The following is a 20380-nucleotide window of genomic DNA, read 5'->3' on the forward strand; positions in this document are numbered from 1 at the left end:
TTATATTAACAGTGTTAAAGGTAAACAAAGCTGGCCACTAGTTAAAGTAGTAAGGACAGATTTTTAATCAGTAATAACTACTGCAATAGAAAAAAGAGTCTGGCGTGAACTGGACTCAACTTGATCTGTACAGCGGTCACTGGGCATTTTAGAGGGAGAATGGGGGAACTGGAAGTATGCACGCAGGGACTTAGTATGAGTCAGGGATGTGAAAAATTACAAAAAGCAGGAAGAGGGGGTCGGTCCATGGGAAGCCCATCTGGGTTTGCTAACTGATGCTTATGGAAGTTAGCCTCCTACCCTCCCACAGAGGCTGGGGGACAGGGGCCCTATCTTCAGGTGTTGGCTGGAACAAACGGTAAATCTTTTGGCAGCCTTGTGTTTTCTCAGGCAGGCATTTTAAGGGGATGTAGGACCATCCCAGGGGTGTGGCCTTGAGCTGTTAGAAATTATGCTACTGTTTTGTTCAAGTCTTTCTAGGCCAAGGTTGAGGCCCAGTAGGGAGGAGGGCTCAGAGGAGCCTGGGTAGAGTTTGGCCCGGGAGAGAATCTTTGTCAAGAGCTTATAGTTTCATATTACCCTTGTTCTCAATCGGCGGTCGCAGAACTTTGCTGCATACTGGAATCACCTGGGAGTCTTTAAAAAAAGTACTGATGCCTGGCTCTCACTCCCAGAAATCTTGATCTAATTGTTATGAGATGGGCCTGGGCTTTGGGAGTTTTGACAGGTCCTCAGGTGATTCTAATGGGCAGCAATGTTTGAGAATGTTCTAGAGCTGCTTGCTGTTCCGAAGGATGCGTGCACTAGAAGCATTGGCAACCCCAGGTGCTTCTTATGCACCTTAAAACTTGAGAAGCCCTGCTCTAAGCCAGTGGTTCTCAAATTGAGCCTGCTTCAGAGTCAACCGCAGGGCTTGTTAAAACATAGATTGCTGGGCCTATCCCCAGCGGTTCTGATTCAGTAGGTCTGGGGTGGGGCCTGGTCATTTGCATGTCTGACAAGCTCCCAGCTGATGCTGATGGTCTGGGACCACTCCCTGGTCTATAAAGAGGTTGTCTCTTCTATCAGTGCTAGGCCGGAGCTTGGCGACGCCAGTGAGCTGTGCAACTTTAGGTACGTACGTCACCTCCCCAGGCTTTGGTTTTTTTTATTATAAACAAAGAGGTTTGACTAGACACTCTCTAGGATTGCTTTTAGTTTTGCTGTAGCAAATAATACGTACGTGTGTATCTAGTAAATAGACACTGTTAATTTGAGTTTTCAAGAACAATTGCAGGCTCAAGATGACAAAGTGCTGCTTTCTACTAGGCCTTTCCTGATGCCTGCACTTTGAGTCACACCAGATCTAAGATCTGAGCTTCAGTTAACAAAAGATAATCCATGTCCGAGGAAGTGAAGTACACTAAGCACACAAGATGTGTAACTCAGGATGTTTTTCTGTCTGTCAGGGGTTTACCAAAATGCAGCCCCTAATCAACAGCGTCAGTATCACCTGGGAATTTGTTAGAACTGCAAATGCCAATTCTCATTTCAACTCTGGGGAATGGGCCCATCAGTCTGCGTCTTAATAAGACTTCTTGGTGAAGGTGACTCTCAGTGCTCAATTTTCTTTTCTTTTTTTTAAAGCTTTAAGTAGTTTCAGACTATATCAATCTCCTAAGTCCTCTCTTACAAAATTCTTTCTCTAGATTAATGACTATTATGATGAAAGTGTCACTCTCTTCAATTATAAATTCAGCTATTGAAAAATACCTTTAAGAGTTAAGGTTCTTTCTGAATTTTATTTTATTTGTTTATTGTACCTAGCAGGTTCTTATTCCTTATCCATTTTATACATATTAGTGTATATAGGTCAATCCCAGTCTCCCAATTCATCAGTGCTCAAGTTTGAGACTCGCTGCTGTGCCTGAACTAGGGGACTCGGACCATCTATTTAGCTCATCCTCTCTGCCTCCATGCCTCCCCCAGTGCCCACGCACATATAGCAAAGCTTGCATAGGGAACCAGGTGTTTATCAGGATTGCTTGATGAAAAAGCAGTAGATAATTATTGCCTACCTGGTGCCAGGCACTGGGAATATAATGATGAGCGAAATAGATGGACTTTGTACTCTCATGGAGCTTACAGCTTCATAGAAGCATGACGTCTGTGCAGAGGGAAATTGCCAATCAGAATGGAATGCACCATCAGCTATATATCCATATTACAACATGGCGCTCTGTGCGCTCTGGGGAGACGGCACCCACGTCAACTAGAAGACCTGGGTTGGCCAGTCGGCCCGCCTCCCCTGGAACAGTGCCGCAGTGACGCTGAGGGACACCTTTCCTGTTAGCTGTCTCTTTACAGTCTTCATGCAGCCCCACCAACTGCAGTGACAAAATAATTATTTTTTAAGAATTTTTTTTCTTTTAATTAATTAATATATATATATTTTAGCTGTGTTGGGTCTTCGTTTCTGTGCGAGGGCTTTGTCTAGTTGCAGCGAGCAGGGGCCACTCTTCATCGCAGTGCGCGGGCCTCTCAGTGTCACGGCCTCTCTTGTTGCGGAGCACAGGCTCCAAACGCGCAGGCTCAGTAGTTGTGGCTCACGGGCCTAGTTGCTCCGCGGCATGTGGGATCTTCCCAGAGCAGGGCTCGAACCCGTGTCCCCTGCATTGGCAGGCAGACTCTCAACCACTGCGCCACCAGGGAAGCCCCAAAATAATTATTTTCGAAAAGTTCAAACACATGGAAAGGACTCTGGCCTTCTTTCTAGGGGTCTTTCCAGTCAGCTTTCTTTGAAACCCTGACATGACTTCCCAGATAGAGGCTTAGAAAACACCATCATACTGCGCTGAGCTCATCTCTTGGTGCTTAGCGGGGACCCACTGAATGCTCGTAGAGCTGATGTACGAATGAGCAACACATGTAACAGATCATCTCTTAGGGAGGGTCACTGTGTTTTTATACCGATTCTTGTTAGCTTCCATTTCAGATGCTGAAATTTACTAGTTTTACCCCCAAATTATTTTGGTTTGGAGACTCATTATGTGAGTTTTGGTTTGGAGACTCATTATATGCCTCCAAACAATACACCTGAAATCAGATCTGTTGAATGATTTACATGGGTATCAGTGTATTAAAAAAATCCACTTGTACTTTCAAATGAGGAAGATGACTTGTACAGACATTTCTACGGACACAATTTTTGATCCTTCTAAAAGAGAAAAATCTGTCTTTAAAGTTGACTATCTGTCACAGGATGGCTTGATTTTGTTTACACATATGCAAACCCAGGTCTTGAGGATATTGTGCTGGTGTCTCTATCCATCCCAATAGAGCTGTGGTTCCTGGCCTCAATCATGGAGGTTTGGGGAAGGGAGAGACTGAGGAAGCCATCCGGCTGGGAGGGAGAGTTTCTGAGTTTCTAACTGGGAAGTCAAAGATGTGGGTCAAAGGTGGTCAGGCCCTAGCAGGCTTTGGTTCCAGAACACTACTGTTCTGGATATTGGTGTAAGTGCTGACCTGTCACCCAAAAAAGATGTTCCCTGTGACACAGAATGACATCACAGCTTTAACAATCTCTGCTTACAACCTGATTCACTTTAGCAAGATTCCCAGTAACACAATTGCACAATGTTATACTTTCAAAAGCAAAGGCTGGGCTATTTCCCATCACTTGGGTTAAAATTTTCACAGGGAGATCAATAAAGCAAAAGCAGAGATACCTCGAATTTTGCAAAAATTCCCAAATGCTGACCCACAAGCAACAGTTCTTCTAAATTGTTGCCTAAATTCACAGAGATGCAGTGATATCCAGAGTTCTCCTTAGGCCATCCTCAAGTCCCTTATGCATATTAAGTGCTCAGGGAATGTTTACTGTTGGGCATAATGAGCGGGATTCTGGTCATGAGTCTTCTTAGGAGTCTCTAAAAATGTGGAGAGAGTTTAAAAAATATTTCTAATACTGTGTTGGGGGTGGAGATGGCCACCCCTCATCATGTATCATTGAGAATCCCTGAATACGTTTGCCTGGGGCTTTTCAGGGACTAAATTGAGGGAGAATTAGGGCTCCTTTCTAGCTCCTGGTCATCTGAAGATGTTCTCTAGGGAAGGAAACTCTACCTGTTTTAGGGAGGCTGGGGTGAACTCGAGTCACACTTCCTAGATGTGGACTTAGTGAGCATTACGCTCCTGTGACCTAGGACAAGCTCTAGTAAGGAATATGTCATCTTGAGGGCCACCACCAAGGACCTGCTCCTGGAACTCTGTGACTGACACATGCAGAGCTTATGGGGTTCTATTCAGAAAGGGTGGCAGCTGAGTCTAAGGACAAAGAGCCTGTCTGAGAGAGCTCCTTGCAATTCCCAGATCCTCCTGTGCCACGCCAAAAGACCTCGGTCCTTGAACAGGCTCTCTGGCCGGACACTGGCTGTGGAGTGAAACCAGCTCTAGACTGAGGAGCACGTGAGCCTGGGGGTGCGAGCTGGACCTCTGGGACTTCTCTGGTGCACAGTTACATTTTCTTTGGGGTGCGTGGAAATTATAAAATATGTGAGACTTTACATGTTAAAAATTGGGAGATTCACATATCTGGATTTCTGTTTTGTGAAAAATCAGAAAATCTTGGAAGTACCTGGGCTATAGAGCCCCATGACAATAATCAGCTGACTGAAGCTGCGTCATGGCTGTCCCCAAGTTTTCCACGTTCATTTGGGACCTGCTCTTCTCATCCGCATTACCAATACAAATCCTGAAGACACTTGAGTTTGCAACCCTTGATATAGCTAAAAAGTTTGCTGGATACCTTTAATGTATAGAGCTCTGATGCTCTAGACTTAAGCTCCTTCAAAGACTATAGGTGGCTTTATCACTTGTTGGCTAATGCTGTAGACAGTGGCCAGGATGTTTCTGGGGGGTAGCCTTGGCCTTACACTAGAGCTGGATTTCCTTTGGGTTGTTCATTGGGGACCTACCCCCTCACCTCCCAACTCCTTACCAGTTTTTACTTAGAATACCATTAGCATTATAAACGGGACACCTGTGAAAAATTACCAATGATACTGTCAGGCTCAGGGTTTGCATTTAGAATCAAGCCAGGAAGAAGTGCCATCGCATATGTTGGTGTTCATCTATTTTATTACATATTTTAAAAAATAACATCCTCCCTCTAACAAGCTTAGTTTGCAAATACAAACAGTAGGTGCAAATTGAAAAACAATTACATCTAAATCTTTTCACTTGCAAAGGTTCGGGTGTAATTTTAAAAAGTCTCCCCTTACTGGTATGCATAAAAAAATTGCACTGCACAATCTTCAGTCAAATTAAAGTGGGATTATATCAAGTGGCTGTACTAGGTCCATTCAGTTTCTTTCTAGAAATACACTGAGTTACCCTCCTGGTAATATTCAGAGTTTCAGAGTTTTATCATTAATGGCGTTGTAAATGTCCTCAGTCATCGGCACATACGTTTCTGCTTTGTCATCCAAGAAATATAAGGCATCTTTGATAACTGCAGGGTTAAAGCCCTCTTCCATGAGGGTCACTTTTCGGTGTTTAAAAGTTCCAGTGATCTCAATGGTGTCCTGAAAAACATCAAACAATCATTTGAGAGCTGCGAAAGCAGGTTCTGTGTGATACCAAGATATCCTGTCTTCAGAACCTCCACTAGGGGGCCCTCTGTGGAGGTATTTTTCCTTCCTTTAAAGCTTGAGGATCACTTGTTGGGAGAGAGAGGTTGCTGACAGTGGAATACGGAGCAGAAGAGTCTGTCACTTGGTGAGCTTCCAGTATTACTGGAATATTCGGATTAATGGTGGGGTGGGGAAAGGAATCATCTACACACAGACAACTTTTTTTTTTCAGCCTGTTTGTGACACTGAAGACTTGTTTCTTTTTCAATAAATAGGTGATGATCTGAGGATATTTCAACTTTCATGTCTCTCAACCATCACTGTAAAGCATATGTCAGTGCTTTATGAACATCAACAGAAATAACTGTTTAACTTTAGCAATATCTGGTAATCTAACATTTCTTTTCTCAAATCTTCAGCTACAGAATCACAGAGCTCAAGGTCCAAAAGTGAGAGTGTTAAACTAAGGGGTTAATGTTTGAGAAAGAAAAAAAAAATCTCTATCCGTGACAGTTTAGCCTTTGGTAGTTCCTACTGGCTAATGATGCCCAATTAAAGTTCACATCATAGAAAGGTGCAGGACTTCAGTGGATTTTTCCATTCTTTAAAACTGGAAACAATAAATAAGAGGGTCGGAGCATTTCTATTTTATGTGTTTGTTATACCTCATCAAACAGACTCTGTGAGTTATTTGCTAACACTGTTGCTGAATGAACTGCCTGTGGTTTTAGGGAAAAAGGGATTAGGATTTGGTTTTAGCTGGCTGTATTTTCTGGTATTTCTGCTTCTTCATTTAGCTTCCTGAAAGGGTAGTGAAAATTTGGCCATTGTGCTCACCATGGTAGAAGAGGAATTGTTCCCTAAGACTCAGGTGTCTCCAAGAGCAAGGATAACAACTTTATAATAAGGAGTCTCACCTGTATTCTTAGAAACCGGGGCCTCGCATAATTGGGCAGGTAATCGGCCACATGCTTAAAGAGTTTCCTTCCATCAAATTCATGGTCTTCCTTCATCTTGATGGAGGCCATGCCAATTCGACCCTCATGACCTAGAGTTAAAGTGAGAAAAAATTAGGTGGGTTGTAGCTATTTATTTTATTTATGATGCTTTGCTAGGTCAAAGAACAGAGAACTGAGACAGCATTATGGCATGGGTTTCTTTTGGATAGCTGGAGTTTTTATTTCAAATATATGTTGAAGTTAAATTCTAAAGTTAATGATAACAAAACAACAAGCTATTCATTGGTTGAATCTTTATTACATGCCAGGTCCTTTACTAAGTGTGCTTTATGTACTATCTTATTTAACTCTCACGACAACCTTATGAAGAGGTACAAAGGTTCTCTATTTTACAGGTGAAGAAACTGAGGCTTAATGACATTAAAAGACTTGTTCAGGTTCATGCAGCCAATACTAGGCAGGGCCAGAAATGGAATTGAGGCAGGCTGGCTAAAGATGCTATTGACATCATCCTTCTTGGCAGCTTAGATGTAAACACCAGAATGGGAAAAAGGTTGAACTAGTGGCTAAAAAAATTTTTTGGACTCTGGTGAAAAACCCTTGCTCCCCTGTCAAGGATAACTGGGCTCAGGTTGTTCTTTGGGTCGCAGGTCAGGTCTGTTGTGCTTCCAGGCACAAATGTCACCTCTGAGACTTATATAATCACGGTTCCTAATAGCTTTGCCTCTGCATTTCAGAGAGGCTGCGGGACCGGAGGGTGAAGGCAGATCAAGGTTGAGCGGTATGTGCCCACCGCACCCCCGCCTCCCCACCTTGATGCCCTCTAGGCCAGAGAGATTGTGCTCTCCACAGGGGAAACAGATCCTAACAGCTCTTTCTTCCCGTTGTTGAGAAAAAGTACCATTGTTTTCTTGTGAGGACAGTGGTAATTACATATTAATACCTCTTCTACCTGATCCGGCAGACCCAGTGGGAGTCCAGGTCGCTTCCCTGAACTACTTAACTGTAATCAGAGAGGGGGAAGGAGCCGCCCTTCATCACCTGGGCCCCAGCTTTCGAAATCTCTCCCATGGTGATTGTGTATTTACCCATGACTCTAAAGAAGGCAGAAAACAAGAGGAAAAATTATAAGAAAGGAAATGCATCCTCATTTGCTTTGCCTCTTATCTGAAGGAGGGAGGCAGGGCACCGTACCCTCTTTCTCTAGGGGTCCCTGGTAGCTGTCTCAAAGGTACCGGTCTCAGGAGTCTTGAATGTCTCCAATGAGCTCCTTTTAGAAATAAGGCAGAGGCTGATGCAATAGAAATCTTCAGTGTCAACTGGCTCCTTGCTTCTTGTTCTGACAGAGGCAATGCCCAACCGAGAGGCGAATGGGGCTGTTGGATCTCACGTCTCTGTCCTGACTCCCAGAGGTTGGCTGGAGCTAGTTCAGCTCCAGGGGGAAAGTTCCTGTCTGCAGCAGTTCGGGCCAGAGGTTCTCTAGAGTTGCACTATCCAGTATGGTGGCCACTGGTCAAATGTAGCTATTAAAATTAATTAAGTAAAATGAAAAATTCAGTTCCTCTGTTGCACTAGCCACATTTCAAGTGCTCAACAGCCCTATGGTAGCTATTGGCTACCATGTTGGACAGTGCAGATATAGAACATTTTCAGAACACTGCAGAAAGTTCTATTGATAATATAAAGCTCTAGAGGGCAGTTTGGCAGTTCTGGTGTCATCTCTATTCTAGGCCCAAACTTAGAAGTTTCCTCCTGGTCCAAAGCTGAGGTCTGTGAAGGCCTTGTTCAGCCCTTTGGGAGTGAGAATCACCCTGGTGGACTGATGCCTTTCTCTAGATAGACCTGCCACATTTCTAGGCTGCAAGAGTGGCACTGAGAATCACAGAATCTGAAAATAGGAGAGACTTTAGGGTTCATCTCTAATCTTTCACTGCTGTAAGAATTCTCACAGGATCCCAGGTGGACAGCCAGCCTCTTTACACATCCCAGTTGGTGGGGCATTGTCTACCTCAGGAGACAGACCATTCTGTTGTTGGTCCCTCTGGTTACAGGAGAGTTCTCAGGCGAAAATTTGCTCCCTGGTCATTTCAATCCATCCGTTTTATTCTGCCCTCCAGCGAAACATAAACACAGCTGCTCCTTGTTCTACCTGACTTGTCTCCCAATCATTTGAAACCCATTTGCCTCCTCTTCTTTGTTCTATATCAATGGCTCCTAAACTTTACTGGGTGGTAGACCCACTTGGGAATTAAAAAAAGACACAAAGATTGAGTCCCAAACCCCAGATCTGGGCTTTAAAAAGTTTCCCAGATGATTCTGATGACTGGCTAAATTTTCAGAACCACTAGGCCTCCAGGCTTCTCAGACTTTAGTGTTTTTTAAAAATTGTGGTAAAACATACAATCCATTATTTTAACCATGTTAAAGTATACAGTTCAGTGGCATTTAGTACGTTCACAATGTTGTGCAACTATCGCCAGTATCTAGCTCTAGAACATTTTCATCACTTCAAAACCAGACTTCATTTGTTTTAAGAATCACTGGAGGGCTTGTTAAAACACAGCTCCCTGGGCCCCACCCCAGAGATTCTGGTTCAGTAGTTCTGGGGTGGGCATTTTTAACATGAGAAATATCAAATTTTTAACAAGCTCCTGGGCGATGATGCTGTCGCTGGTCCAGGGACCCTACTGTCAAATGAAAAAAATGCACAACGTGAGAGTTGTGAGTTAAGTTTTCTTTGGGGGCAAAATGAGGACTATCGCCTGGGAGACAGCATCTCAGATAGCTCTGAGAAACTGCTCCAAAGAGGTAGGGCAGAAGGTCAGTACACATGGGATTTTAGTGAAGGGGGAGTACATGCAACCAGGCACGTATTTTTTGCAGAAGGTATCTGCTAGTCTCATGAAGGTTACTCCTAGTCACGAGGAGCAGATGTCACCATGAAGGGTTTTAGTGCTTTTCTAGATATGAGGAGATGCAAGAATTGGGCTCATAAAATCTCCTCCTGAAAATATCTATCTGAAGACCTGTTCTGCCAGTTTTTCCCAGAGCACAGAGCGCCTCCTTCCTGATCTCCACCTTGAACTCCTTTCAGGGCATGTTGAAGGTCAGCAGCTACAGCGGCTCGTAATTTGATCCTTGTAGAGGTAGATGGCAAGTGCCAATTTGTAGGTGACGCCACTTTGAAGAGCAGTGGATTAGACCTCTCCATTCCATTTCCCATATTCTCTTACCTTCTCATACTCCTTCTTTTGTATTGTTACTTTAAAAAAATCCAGCATTTACAAGGGCATGCAACATATTCCAGGTGGGGTCTGTGAGAGGCCAGCATGGTGCCATGGCTGACAACCACAATATGGGCCCTTGTGTTAATTCAGCCTGAAATCCACATGAGAAGTATTCTGCACCCCTCAGACTCTGACCTGAGATGTGGCTACACTTCCTGTCAAGTCATTGTCACCGGGTTGGAGAGGAGCAGGCAAGAGAGAGTCTCAAATATTCTTTAAAAAATAAAAGGACAGCACAATGTCGTGTGAAACCATCATAGCTCAGGCAAAAGGGACTTTGGGATTTCCATTTTGAGTATAGATGAGAATCCCAAATGCTGAGTTCTAGGCAATACCAATTCCCCTAGTACCTTATATTTGGATAGTGATTTGGAGGTTTTAATTCTCTCTGACATCTATAATTAAAATGATTTCTTTTCATGACAACCCACATGTACGTGTCTGATAAATATACATTTAGTATTTATGTAATTAAAATGAATTAGTTTTCTCGACAATCTTAACTGCAGGATTGGTATTATCTCTAATTTAGTGATTTGTGTGAAGTCAAACAGCCAGCAGGTGTTGGAGCTAGGACCCAAAATCAGACCTCACTCTCCCCACTCTGCTGGCAGAGGCAGATCTGCAGACAGAGGCTTGGTGACAGCACTTTGTGTGATGATTCTGAAACTCAGTGGAGCAAGCTGGGGTCAGGGACTTGGTTTAAAAGAAGAGTCTGGAAAAAATCAGCTCCTTCCTGGCTTTTTTCCTCTAGCAATGGCACTTGCTCTTATTTGTGCCTTGCAGTTCAGAGGCCAAGATACCACTTCCAAGCTATCAAGCATGATACCTCTTTTCTTGAGGCATGCCAAATGCTGCATGGACCCTGTACCATGGAGAGATTTGGCTTGCTTGAGAGCCCAAGAACAGCTGGGGAGTGAACCACAGAGGAAGGCCAGGTTCAGATGTACTGACCTGTCTGATTTATAATGGCACATAAACCAGGCATAAGCCCCTTACTCCCAGGAGGCTGGGAAAGAGTTGTTTGATTCTCCAGCTGGCAGGAGGAAGTGATGACAAACTTTGCCCGGGGGTTAAAATTATGTTCAGTTAGTGTAGGAGTTTTGGCATTGATTTATAATATCTTGTGCATACCTGGCACAGACACGCCATAAACATTCACTTCTTGGACAAAATCAACCAGTCCTACTATGTCAGCGACTTCAGTGGTGGCCACATTTTCCCCTTTCCACCTGGAAGAAAAGGCAAGGTTAGCAGAGGTCACTGGTGGTCTGCGGTGCAGGTTGTCTGTGACAGGCGTTTCCTCCAGACCTCTGTGGGGTGGCTGCGCTTGTCTTCCTCACCTTGGCCCCCAAACTCTCCAACTTAGTCATGGGAGACGCACCCTGCTTGAGGCATGAAAGACAAAGGCATAGACCTAAAGAATAAAATGTGGAATTTTAACCTTGCCACGTGAAATGTGATACACAGAATGATGTTCTAATGTTAAAATAAGGGCTTGGCCTAAGAAAGGCACTAGAAATCAAAAATAAATCTCAATGACTTTTTGCTGTGTTTAGGTCTCTCACTTCCCTCATTCACTAACTTTGGCTGCTATTTAATTCAGTTAGTAAATTTCTATTAAATAGAATTTCATACTTGTATTTCAGGGTCTTATGGCAATGAAAAAGCTTTTAATAAGAAAGAAAATATCATACTCTATTTGTAGGGAGAATAATGTTAGTGCCCAATCAGATGCTACTTTTTCATTTAATAAAGAGTTAAATTTTGTCTTACATTTAAAAATTCTTTAGATCTCCCAGAAGTATCTTTTTTAGTAACATGAAGGTGGCATAAAATAATGATATAGATCCAGAGTCATGGGATATTAGAGATGGAAGGAACCCTAAGGATCATTGGGACCCTCATTTCATGGGTGAAGGAACTGAGGTGCAGAAAGATTACCTGCCCGATAACACAGCTGCTCAGGGGTAAGAGGAAGCCTGGAGCTGAGTTCTTCTCATTCATATCCATGCTCTTTCTACTACAGCCAGACAACTTCCATCTCTTCCTCATTCATTCATGCAAAAAGTAATCGCTGCACTAGGTGCTGGGGGGCGAACAAGCAGACACAGGGTCTGGCCTGAGGAAGTTTATACGGGAGGGAAGCTGGTTAAACAGAAGTGTCATGAAGCTGGAGGACCATGCTGTTGCTGAGAATTAATTTCATGGTCTATTACGATGATTTTCAAACTCCACTGTGCTGACTTGTGGGTTCTGTGGGAAACCATCTGGTTGGGAATGGAGAGTGGGAGGGAGAGGAGCAGACGGGGCTCAGAACCCTCACCTCCCCTTCAACTAGATCAGCTTCACATTAATTTGCATTTGATTTTATCTGAGAAAAAATCCTCATGATTGGAAACAGTATGAAAATCCCTGGCTGACCCGAGTGACTGGTAATAATTGAGGATAAATGGGAGGAATTGGTTGGACTCAGTTATTTAGGTGCCCAAAATCAGACACAGGTTTTCTCTCCTAGTTTCGTCTGGTGTTGCTCAACCAAGATAACTATGCATTGCAGAGTGATACCCCATGTGTTTTGCTCCTTGTTTTCTGGGAATACAGGAGGTTGAGTTGACACGCCAAAGAGACAGAAGGAAATGGAGTACCATAACCAAAGTGGAATGCGACTCTAATTTAGGAGTAAGCCAAATTGTGCATGTGTTTGTTTTTGGCTCAATAATTCAGAGAGGGGCTTCCCTGGTGGCGCAGTAGTTGAGAATCTGCCTGCCAATGCAGGGGACACGGGTTCGAGCCCTGGTCTGGGAAGATCCCACATGCTGCGGAGCAGCTGGCCCCGTGAGCCACAACTACTGAGCCTGCGTGTCTGGAGCCTGTGCTCCGCAACAAGAGAGGCCGCAACAGTGAGAGGCCCGCGCACCGCGATGAAGAGTGGCCCCCGCTTGCCACAACTAGAGAAAGCCCTCACACAGAAACGAAGACCCAACACAGCCATAAATTAATTAATTAATTAAAAAAAAGAAAGCTAAGAGACATTAAAATAATAATAATAATAATAATTCAGAGAAACCAACCGGAATGTATCTCCAACTCTGTCATGGAAGTAGATAAAATTTTCGTGGTCCATCATTAAGAGATCTCCACTGTTGAAATAGAGGTCTCCTTTCTTAAAGACATCTCTCAGTTTTTTCTTCTCTGTCTGAGTCTTTCCTCCAGCATAGCCACTAAATGGTGTGAGTTGTGTGATTCTGCAAACCAGGAGTCCGACTTCACCTAAGACAGAAGAAAGTAAATTGTTATTTTATGTACTAGCAGTAGGCAAATTATAGAATTAACCTTCTTTTAAAACTGATGCCATACAACCCAGTGGCAGCAAGCTGGCTGCAGGAAGAGTCATTTTACATGCATGTGTACATGTATTTCCATGTACATCATATACACACATATATACACCATGCACACACACACACAGTACATTATTCTCTATGGCCACACATTTGTAATTCTTTTAATACTAATCTTTCACTGAATAATGATTTACACACACAATTAGACAAACGCATAGTAGTTTAAGCTTAAAGGAAAGGCCCGCTAAAGCTAACCATAGTTTTGCAACCATAATTACATATCCCCTTCTGCAAAATGCTTATCTCATAATCAAGAAATTATTAAGCTAGGTTTCAAATTATAGTTATATTACGTGTAGTGGTAAATTACCATCTTTTGGAATTTATCTATTTCCGAGAGTACGAAAATAAACCTCTTTTTTTCCCCCACTCTGATAAATTTTACCATGTGTTCATTTTAGCAGTGATATGTTAGTTCTTAAGAGTCACTGGGTTAAGGTAAGAAAAGGCACAGGTTAATTGAACAAAAATCCACTGTACCTTTGGGAACTTTGATGCAATATCCATTTCCATCTCGAACGGGTTCATCTTTCTCCACATCATATTTAATCAGCTCATAAGTTACGACTTTCTAGAGAAATTAAAATGGATCATTCTGAGCGCATATTCTTTCACAAATTTTTCTTTTTTATTGTGGCATAGCATACATAAAGTATACAAAGTGCACATACTTTAAGTGTACAGCCTGATGAATTTTTGCATATGCATACCCTTATGTAACTGCTGCCCAGATCAAGATACTAAACATTTTCATTACCTTAAGAAGTTTCCTCCTGCCCCTTTCTGTCAAGTCACTATTCTGACTTTTATTGCCATCAAGTAGTCTTAAGCATCAAATAAATGAAATAAATATATGCCTTAGTATCTGCTGCTTTCACTCAACATAATGTCTGTGATATCCATCCCTCCCTGTCGGTGTTTGTGTCAATGGTGTACTTTTTGTTGCCATTCAACTTTCCTTGTATGAATATACCACAATTTATTTATCTCTTCTCCTGTTAATGGACATTTGGATTGTTTCTAGTTTTAGACTATTAAATATAAAGCTGTTATAAACATTCTCATGCATGTTTTTTGGTGGACACATCACATGTGGGCTTTTAAAATCTTGTTTAGGGGAGACCTTCACGATGGCGGAGGAGTGAGACGTGGAGATCGCCTTTCTCCCCACAAATACATCAGAAATACATCTACATGGGGAACAACTCCTACAGAACACCTACTGAACGCTGGCAGAAGACCTCAGACTCCCCAAAAGGTAAGAGACTTCCCACGTACCTGGGAAGGGCAAAAGAAAAAAGAAAAAACAGACAAAAGAATAGGGACGGGACGTGCACCTCTGGGAGGGAGCTGTGAAGAAGGAAAAGTATGCACACACTAGGAAGCCGCTCCGCGGGCGGAGACTGCGGGTGGTGGGGGGTGGGAAGCTTCCGAGCCATGGAGGAGAGCCCAGCCACAGGGGTGCAGAGGGCAAAGTGGAGAGATTCCCGCACAGAGGATCGGTGCCGACCAGCACTCACCAGCCCGGGAGGCTTGTCTGCTCACCCACCGGGGTGGGCGGGGGCTGGGAGCTGAGGTTCGGGCTTCAGTCGGATCCCAAGGAGAGGACTGGGGTTGGCGGTGTGAACACAGCCTGAAGGGGGCTAATGCGCCACAGCTAGCCGGGAGGGAGTCCGGGAAAAGGTCTGGAGCTGCCAAACAGGCAAGAGACTTTTTCTTGCCTCTTTGTCTCCTGGTGCGTGAGGAGAGGGGATTCAGAGCGCCGCTTAAACGAGCCCCAGAGATGTGCGCGAGCCGCGGCTGTCCGCGCAGACCCCAGAGACGGGCATGAAACATTAAGGCTGCTGCTGCCGCCACCAAGAAGCCTGTGTGCGAGCACAGGTCACTATCCACACCTCCCCTCCTGGGAGCCTGTGCAGCCCGCCACTGCCAGGGTCCCGTGATCCAGGGACAACTTCCCCGGGAGAACGCATGGTGCGCCTCAGGCTGGTGCGACGTCATGCCAGCCTCTGCCCCTGCAGGCTCGCCCCGCATCCGTACCCCTCTCCCCCCCGCCCCCCACCCCCCGGCCTGAGTGAGCCAGAGCCGCCGAATCAGCTGCTCCTTTAACCCCGTCCTGTCTGAGCGAAAAATAGACGCCCTCAGGCGACCTACATGCAGAGGCGGGGCCAAATCCAAAGCTGAACCCCGGGAGCTGTGCGAACAAAGAAGAGAAAGGGAAATCTCTCCCAGCAGCCTCAGGAGCAGCAGATTAAATCTCCACAGTCAACTTGATGTACCTGCATCTGTGGAATACCTGAATAGACAATGAATCATCCCAAATTGAGGTGGTGGACTTTGGGAGCAATGATATATATATTTTATTCCTTTTTCTCTTTTTGTGAGTGTGTATGTGTATGCTTCTTTCTGTGATTTTGTCTGTATAGCTTTGCTTTTACCATTTGTCCTAGGGTTCTGTCCGTCCGTTTTTTTGTTGTTGTTGTTTTTTTTACTACAGTTAGTTTTTAGAGCTTGTTATCATTGGTGGATTTCTTTTTTGGTTTGGTTTCTCTCTTCTTTCTTTTTTATTACTTTGTAATTTTTTAATTTTTAGTAATTATTTTTTATTTTTTATTTTAATAACTTTATTTTATTTTATTTTATTTATTTATTTATTTATTTTTTTCTCCCTGTTCTTCTGAGCCATGTGGCTGATAGGGTCTTGGTGTTCCGGCCGGGTGTCAGGCCTGTGCCTCTGAGGTGAGAGAGTCGAGTTCAGGACATTGGTGCGCTAGAGACCTCCCAGCCCCTCATAATATCAATTGATGAGAGGTCTCCCAGAGATATCCATCTCAACCCTAAGACCCAGCTCCACTGAATGACCAGCAAGCTCCAATGCTGCACACCCCATGCCAAACAACGAGCAAGACAGGAACACAACCCCACCCATTAGCAGAGAGGCTGCCTAAAATCATAATAAGGTCACAGACACCCCAAAACACACCACCAGATGCGGTCCTGCCCACCAGAAAGACAAGATCCAGCCTCATTCACCAGAACACAGGCACCAGTCCCCTCCACCAGGGAGGCTACACAACACACTGAACAAACCTTACCCACTGGGGCAGACACCAGAAACAATGGGAACTACAAACCTGCAGCCTGCGAAAAGGAGACCACAAACACAGTAAGTTGAGCAAAATGAGAAGACAGAGAAATACGCAGCAGATGCAGGAGCAAGGTAAAAAACCCACCAGACCAAACAAATGAAGAGGAAATAGGCAGTCTACCTGAAAAAGAATTCAGAGTAATGATAGTAAAGATGATCCAAAATCTTGGAAATAGAATGGAGAAAATACAAGAAATGTTTAACAAGGACCCAGAAGAACTAAAGAGCAAACAATGATGAACAACACAATAAATGAAATTAAAAATTCTCTAGAAGGAATCAATAGCAGAATAACTGAGTCAGAAGAATGGATAAGTGACCTGGAAGATAAAATAGTGGAAATAATTAATGCAGAGCAGAATAAAGAAAAAAGAATGAAGAGAATTGAAGACAGTCTCAGAGACCTCTGGGACAACATTAAACACACCAACATTTGGATTATAGGGGTCCCAGAAGAAGAAGAGAAAAAGAAAGGGACTGAGAAATATTTGAAGAGATTATAGTTGAAAACTTCCCTAATATGGGAAAGGAAATAGTTAATCAAGTCCAGGAAGCACAGAGAGTCCCATACAGGATAAATCCAAGGAGAAACATGCCAAGACATATATTAATCAAACTATCAAAAATTAAATACAAAGAAAACATATTAAAAGCAGCAAGGGAAAAACAACAAATAACATACAAGGGAATCCCCATAAGGTTAACAGCTGATCTTTCAGCAGAAACTCTGCAAGCCAGAAGGGAGTGGCAGGACATATTTAAAGTGATGAAAGGGAAAAGCCTACAACCAAGATTACTCTCCCTAGCAAGGATCTCATTCAGTTTTGATGGAGAAATTAAAACCTTTACAGACAAGCAAAAGCTAAGAGAATTCAACACCACCAAACCAGCTTTACAAAAAATGCTAAAGGAACTTCTCTAGGCAGGAAACACAAGAGAAGCAAAAAACCTACAATAACAAACCCAAAACAATTAAGAAAATGGTAATAGGAACATACATATCGATAATTACCTTAAATGTAAATGGATTAAATGCTCCAACCAAAACACATAGACTGGCTGAATGGATCCAAACCAAGACCCATATATATGCTGTCTACAAGAGACCAACGTCAGACCTAGGGACACATACAGGCTGAAAGGGAGGGGATGGAAAAAGATATTCCATGCAAATGGAAATCAAAAGAAAGCTGGAGTAGCAATTCTCATATCAGACAAAATAGACTTTAAAATAAAGACTATTACAAGAGACAAAGAAGGACACTACATAATAGTCAAGGGATCAATCCAAGAAGAAGATATAACAATTGTAAATATTTATGCACCCAACACAGGAGCACCTCAATACATAAGGCAAATGCTAACAGCCATAAAAGGAGAAATTGACAGTAACACAATCATAGTAGGAGACTTTAACACCCCACTTTCACCAATTGACAGATCATCCAAAGTGAAAATAAATAAGGACACATGAGCTTTAAATGACGCATTAAACAAGATGGATTTAATTGATATTTATAGGACCTTCCATCCAAAAACAACAGAATACACTTTCTTCTCAAGTGCTCATGGAACATTCTCCAGGACAGATCATATCTTGGGTCACAAATCAAGCCTTGGTAAATTTAAGAAAATTGAAATTGTATGAAGTATCTTTTCCAACCACAATGCTATGAGACTAGATATCAATTATAGGAAAAAATCTGTAAAAAATACAAATACATGGAGGCTAAACAATACACTACATAATAACCAAGAGATCACTGAAGAAATCAAAGAGGAAATCAAAAAATACCTAGAAACGAATGACAATGAAAACACGATGACCCAAAACCTATGGGATGCAGCAAAAGCAGTTCTAAGAAGAAAGTTTATCACAATACAATCCTACCTCAAGAAACAAGAAACATCTCAAATAACCTAACCTTACACCTAAAGCAGAAAGAAGAGCAAAAAACCCCAAAGTTAGCAGAAGGAAAGAAATCATAAAGATCAGATCAGAAATAAATGAAAAAGAAATGAAGGTAATGATAGCAAAGATCAATAAAACTAAAAGCTGGTTCTTTGAGAAGATAAACAAAATTGACAAACCATTAGCCAGACTCATCAAGAAAAAAAGGGAGAAGATCCAAATCAATAGAATTAGAAATGAAAAAGGAGAAGTAACAATTGACACTGCAGAAATACAAAGGATCATGAGAGATTACTACAAGCAACTCTATGCCAATAAAATGGACAACCTCGAATGGACAAATTCTTAGAAAAGAGCAACCTTCAGAGACTGAACAAGGAAGAAATAGAAAATATAAACAGACCAATCACAAGCACTGAAATTGAAACTGTGATTAAAAATCTTCCAACAAACAAAAGCCCAGGACCAGATGGCTTCACAGGTGAATTCTATCAAACATTTAGAGAAAAGCTAACACCTACCCTCCTCAAACTCTTCCAAAGTATAGCAGAGGGAGGAACACTCCTAAACTCATTCTACGAGGCCACCTCACCCTGACACCATTACCAGACAAAGATGTCACAAAGAAAGAAAACTACAGGCCAATATCACTGATGAACATAGATGCAAAAATCCTCAACAAAATACTTGCAAACAGAATCCAACAGCACATTAAAAGGGTCATACACTATGATCAAGTGGGGTTTATCCCAGGAATGCAAGGATTCTTCAATATATGCAGATCAATCAACGTGATACACCATATTAACAAATTGAAGGATAAAAACCATATGATCATCTCAATAGATGCAGAAAAAGCTTTCAACAAAATTCAACCCCCATTTATGATAAAAACTCTCCAGAGAGTAGGCATAGAGGGAACTTACTTCAACATAATAAAGACCATATATGACAAACCCACCGCCAACATCATTCTCAATGGTGAAAAACTAAGACCATTTCCGCTAAGATCAGGAACAAGACAAGGTTGCCCACTCTCACTGCTATTATTCAACATAGTTTTGGAAGTTTTAGCCACAGCAATCAGAGAAGAAAAAGAAATAAAAAGAATCCAAATCGGAAAAGAAGAAGTAAAGCTGTCACTGTTTGCAGATGACGTGATACTATACATAGAAAATCCTAAAGATGCAACCAGAAAACTACTAGAGCTAATCAATGAATATGGTAAAGTTGCAGGATACAAAATTAATGCACAGAAATCTCTTGCATTCCTATACACTAATGAAAAATCTGAAAGAGAAATTAAGGAAACACGCCTATTTACCATTGCAACAAAAAGAATAAAATACCTAGGGATAAACCTACCTAAGGAGACAAAAGACCTGTATGCAGAAAACTGTAAGACACTGATGAAAGAAATTAAAGATGATACAAACAGATGGAGAGATATATCATGTTCTTGGATTGGAAGAATCAACATTGTGAAAATGACTATACTACCCAAAGCAATCTACAGATTCAGTGCAATCCCTATCAAATTACGAATGGTATTTTTCACAGAATTAGAACAAAAAATTTCACAATTTGTATGGAAACAAAAAAGACCCTGAATAGCCAAAGCAATCTTGAGAAAGAAAAACGGAGCTGGACAAATCAGGCTCCTGGACTTCAGATTATACTACAGAGCTACAGTAATCAAGACAATATGGTACTGGCACAGAAACAGAAACATACATCAATGGAACAGGATAGAAGGCCCAGAGATAAACCCACGCACATATGGTCACCTTATTTTTGATAAAGGAGGCAAGAGTATACAATGGAGAAAAGACAGCCTATTCAATAAGTGGTGCTGGGAAAACTGGACAGCTACATGTAAAATAATGAAATTAGAACACTCCCTTATACCATACATGAAAATAAACTGAAAATGCATTAAAGACCTAAATGTAAGGCCAGACTCTATAAAACTCTTAGAGGAAAACATAGGCAGAACACTCTGTGACACCAATCACAGCAAGATCCTTTTTGACTCACCTCCTAGAGAAATGGAAA

At 42.4% G+C, this 20380-nt stretch overlaps 1 protein-coding gene across 1 annotated transcript in view; it reads right to left on the minus strand.

Moving 5' to 3' along the window:
• Positions 1-5100: 5100 nt before the first annotated feature.
• The window catches only part of SLC27A2 (solute carrier family 27 member 2), a 54822-nt gene continuing 39542 nt past the window's right edge, over positions 5101-20380 (minus strand). The window contains exons 6-10 of the mRNA XM_082453007.1: positions 13746-13836; positions 12933-13131; positions 10993-11090; positions 6530-6660; positions 5101-5564 (exon numbers count right to left, since the gene is read on the minus strand). Of these exons, the coding sequence (XP_082309133.1) occupies positions 5388-5564; positions 6530-6660; positions 10993-11090; positions 12933-13131; positions 13746-13836 (696 nt within the window). The 3' untranslated portion in view covers positions 5101-5387. The remainder of the gene's footprint in view (positions 5565-6529; positions 6661-10992; positions 11091-12932; positions 13132-13745; positions 13837-20380) is intronic.

This window comes from Balaenoptera physalus (assembly GCF_965194825.1).
Source record: "Balaenoptera physalus genome assembly, chromosome: 2".
In the NCBI taxonomy this organism is placed as follows: Eukaryota; Metazoa; Chordata; class Mammalia; order Artiodactyla; family Balaenopteridae; genus Balaenoptera; species Balaenoptera physalus.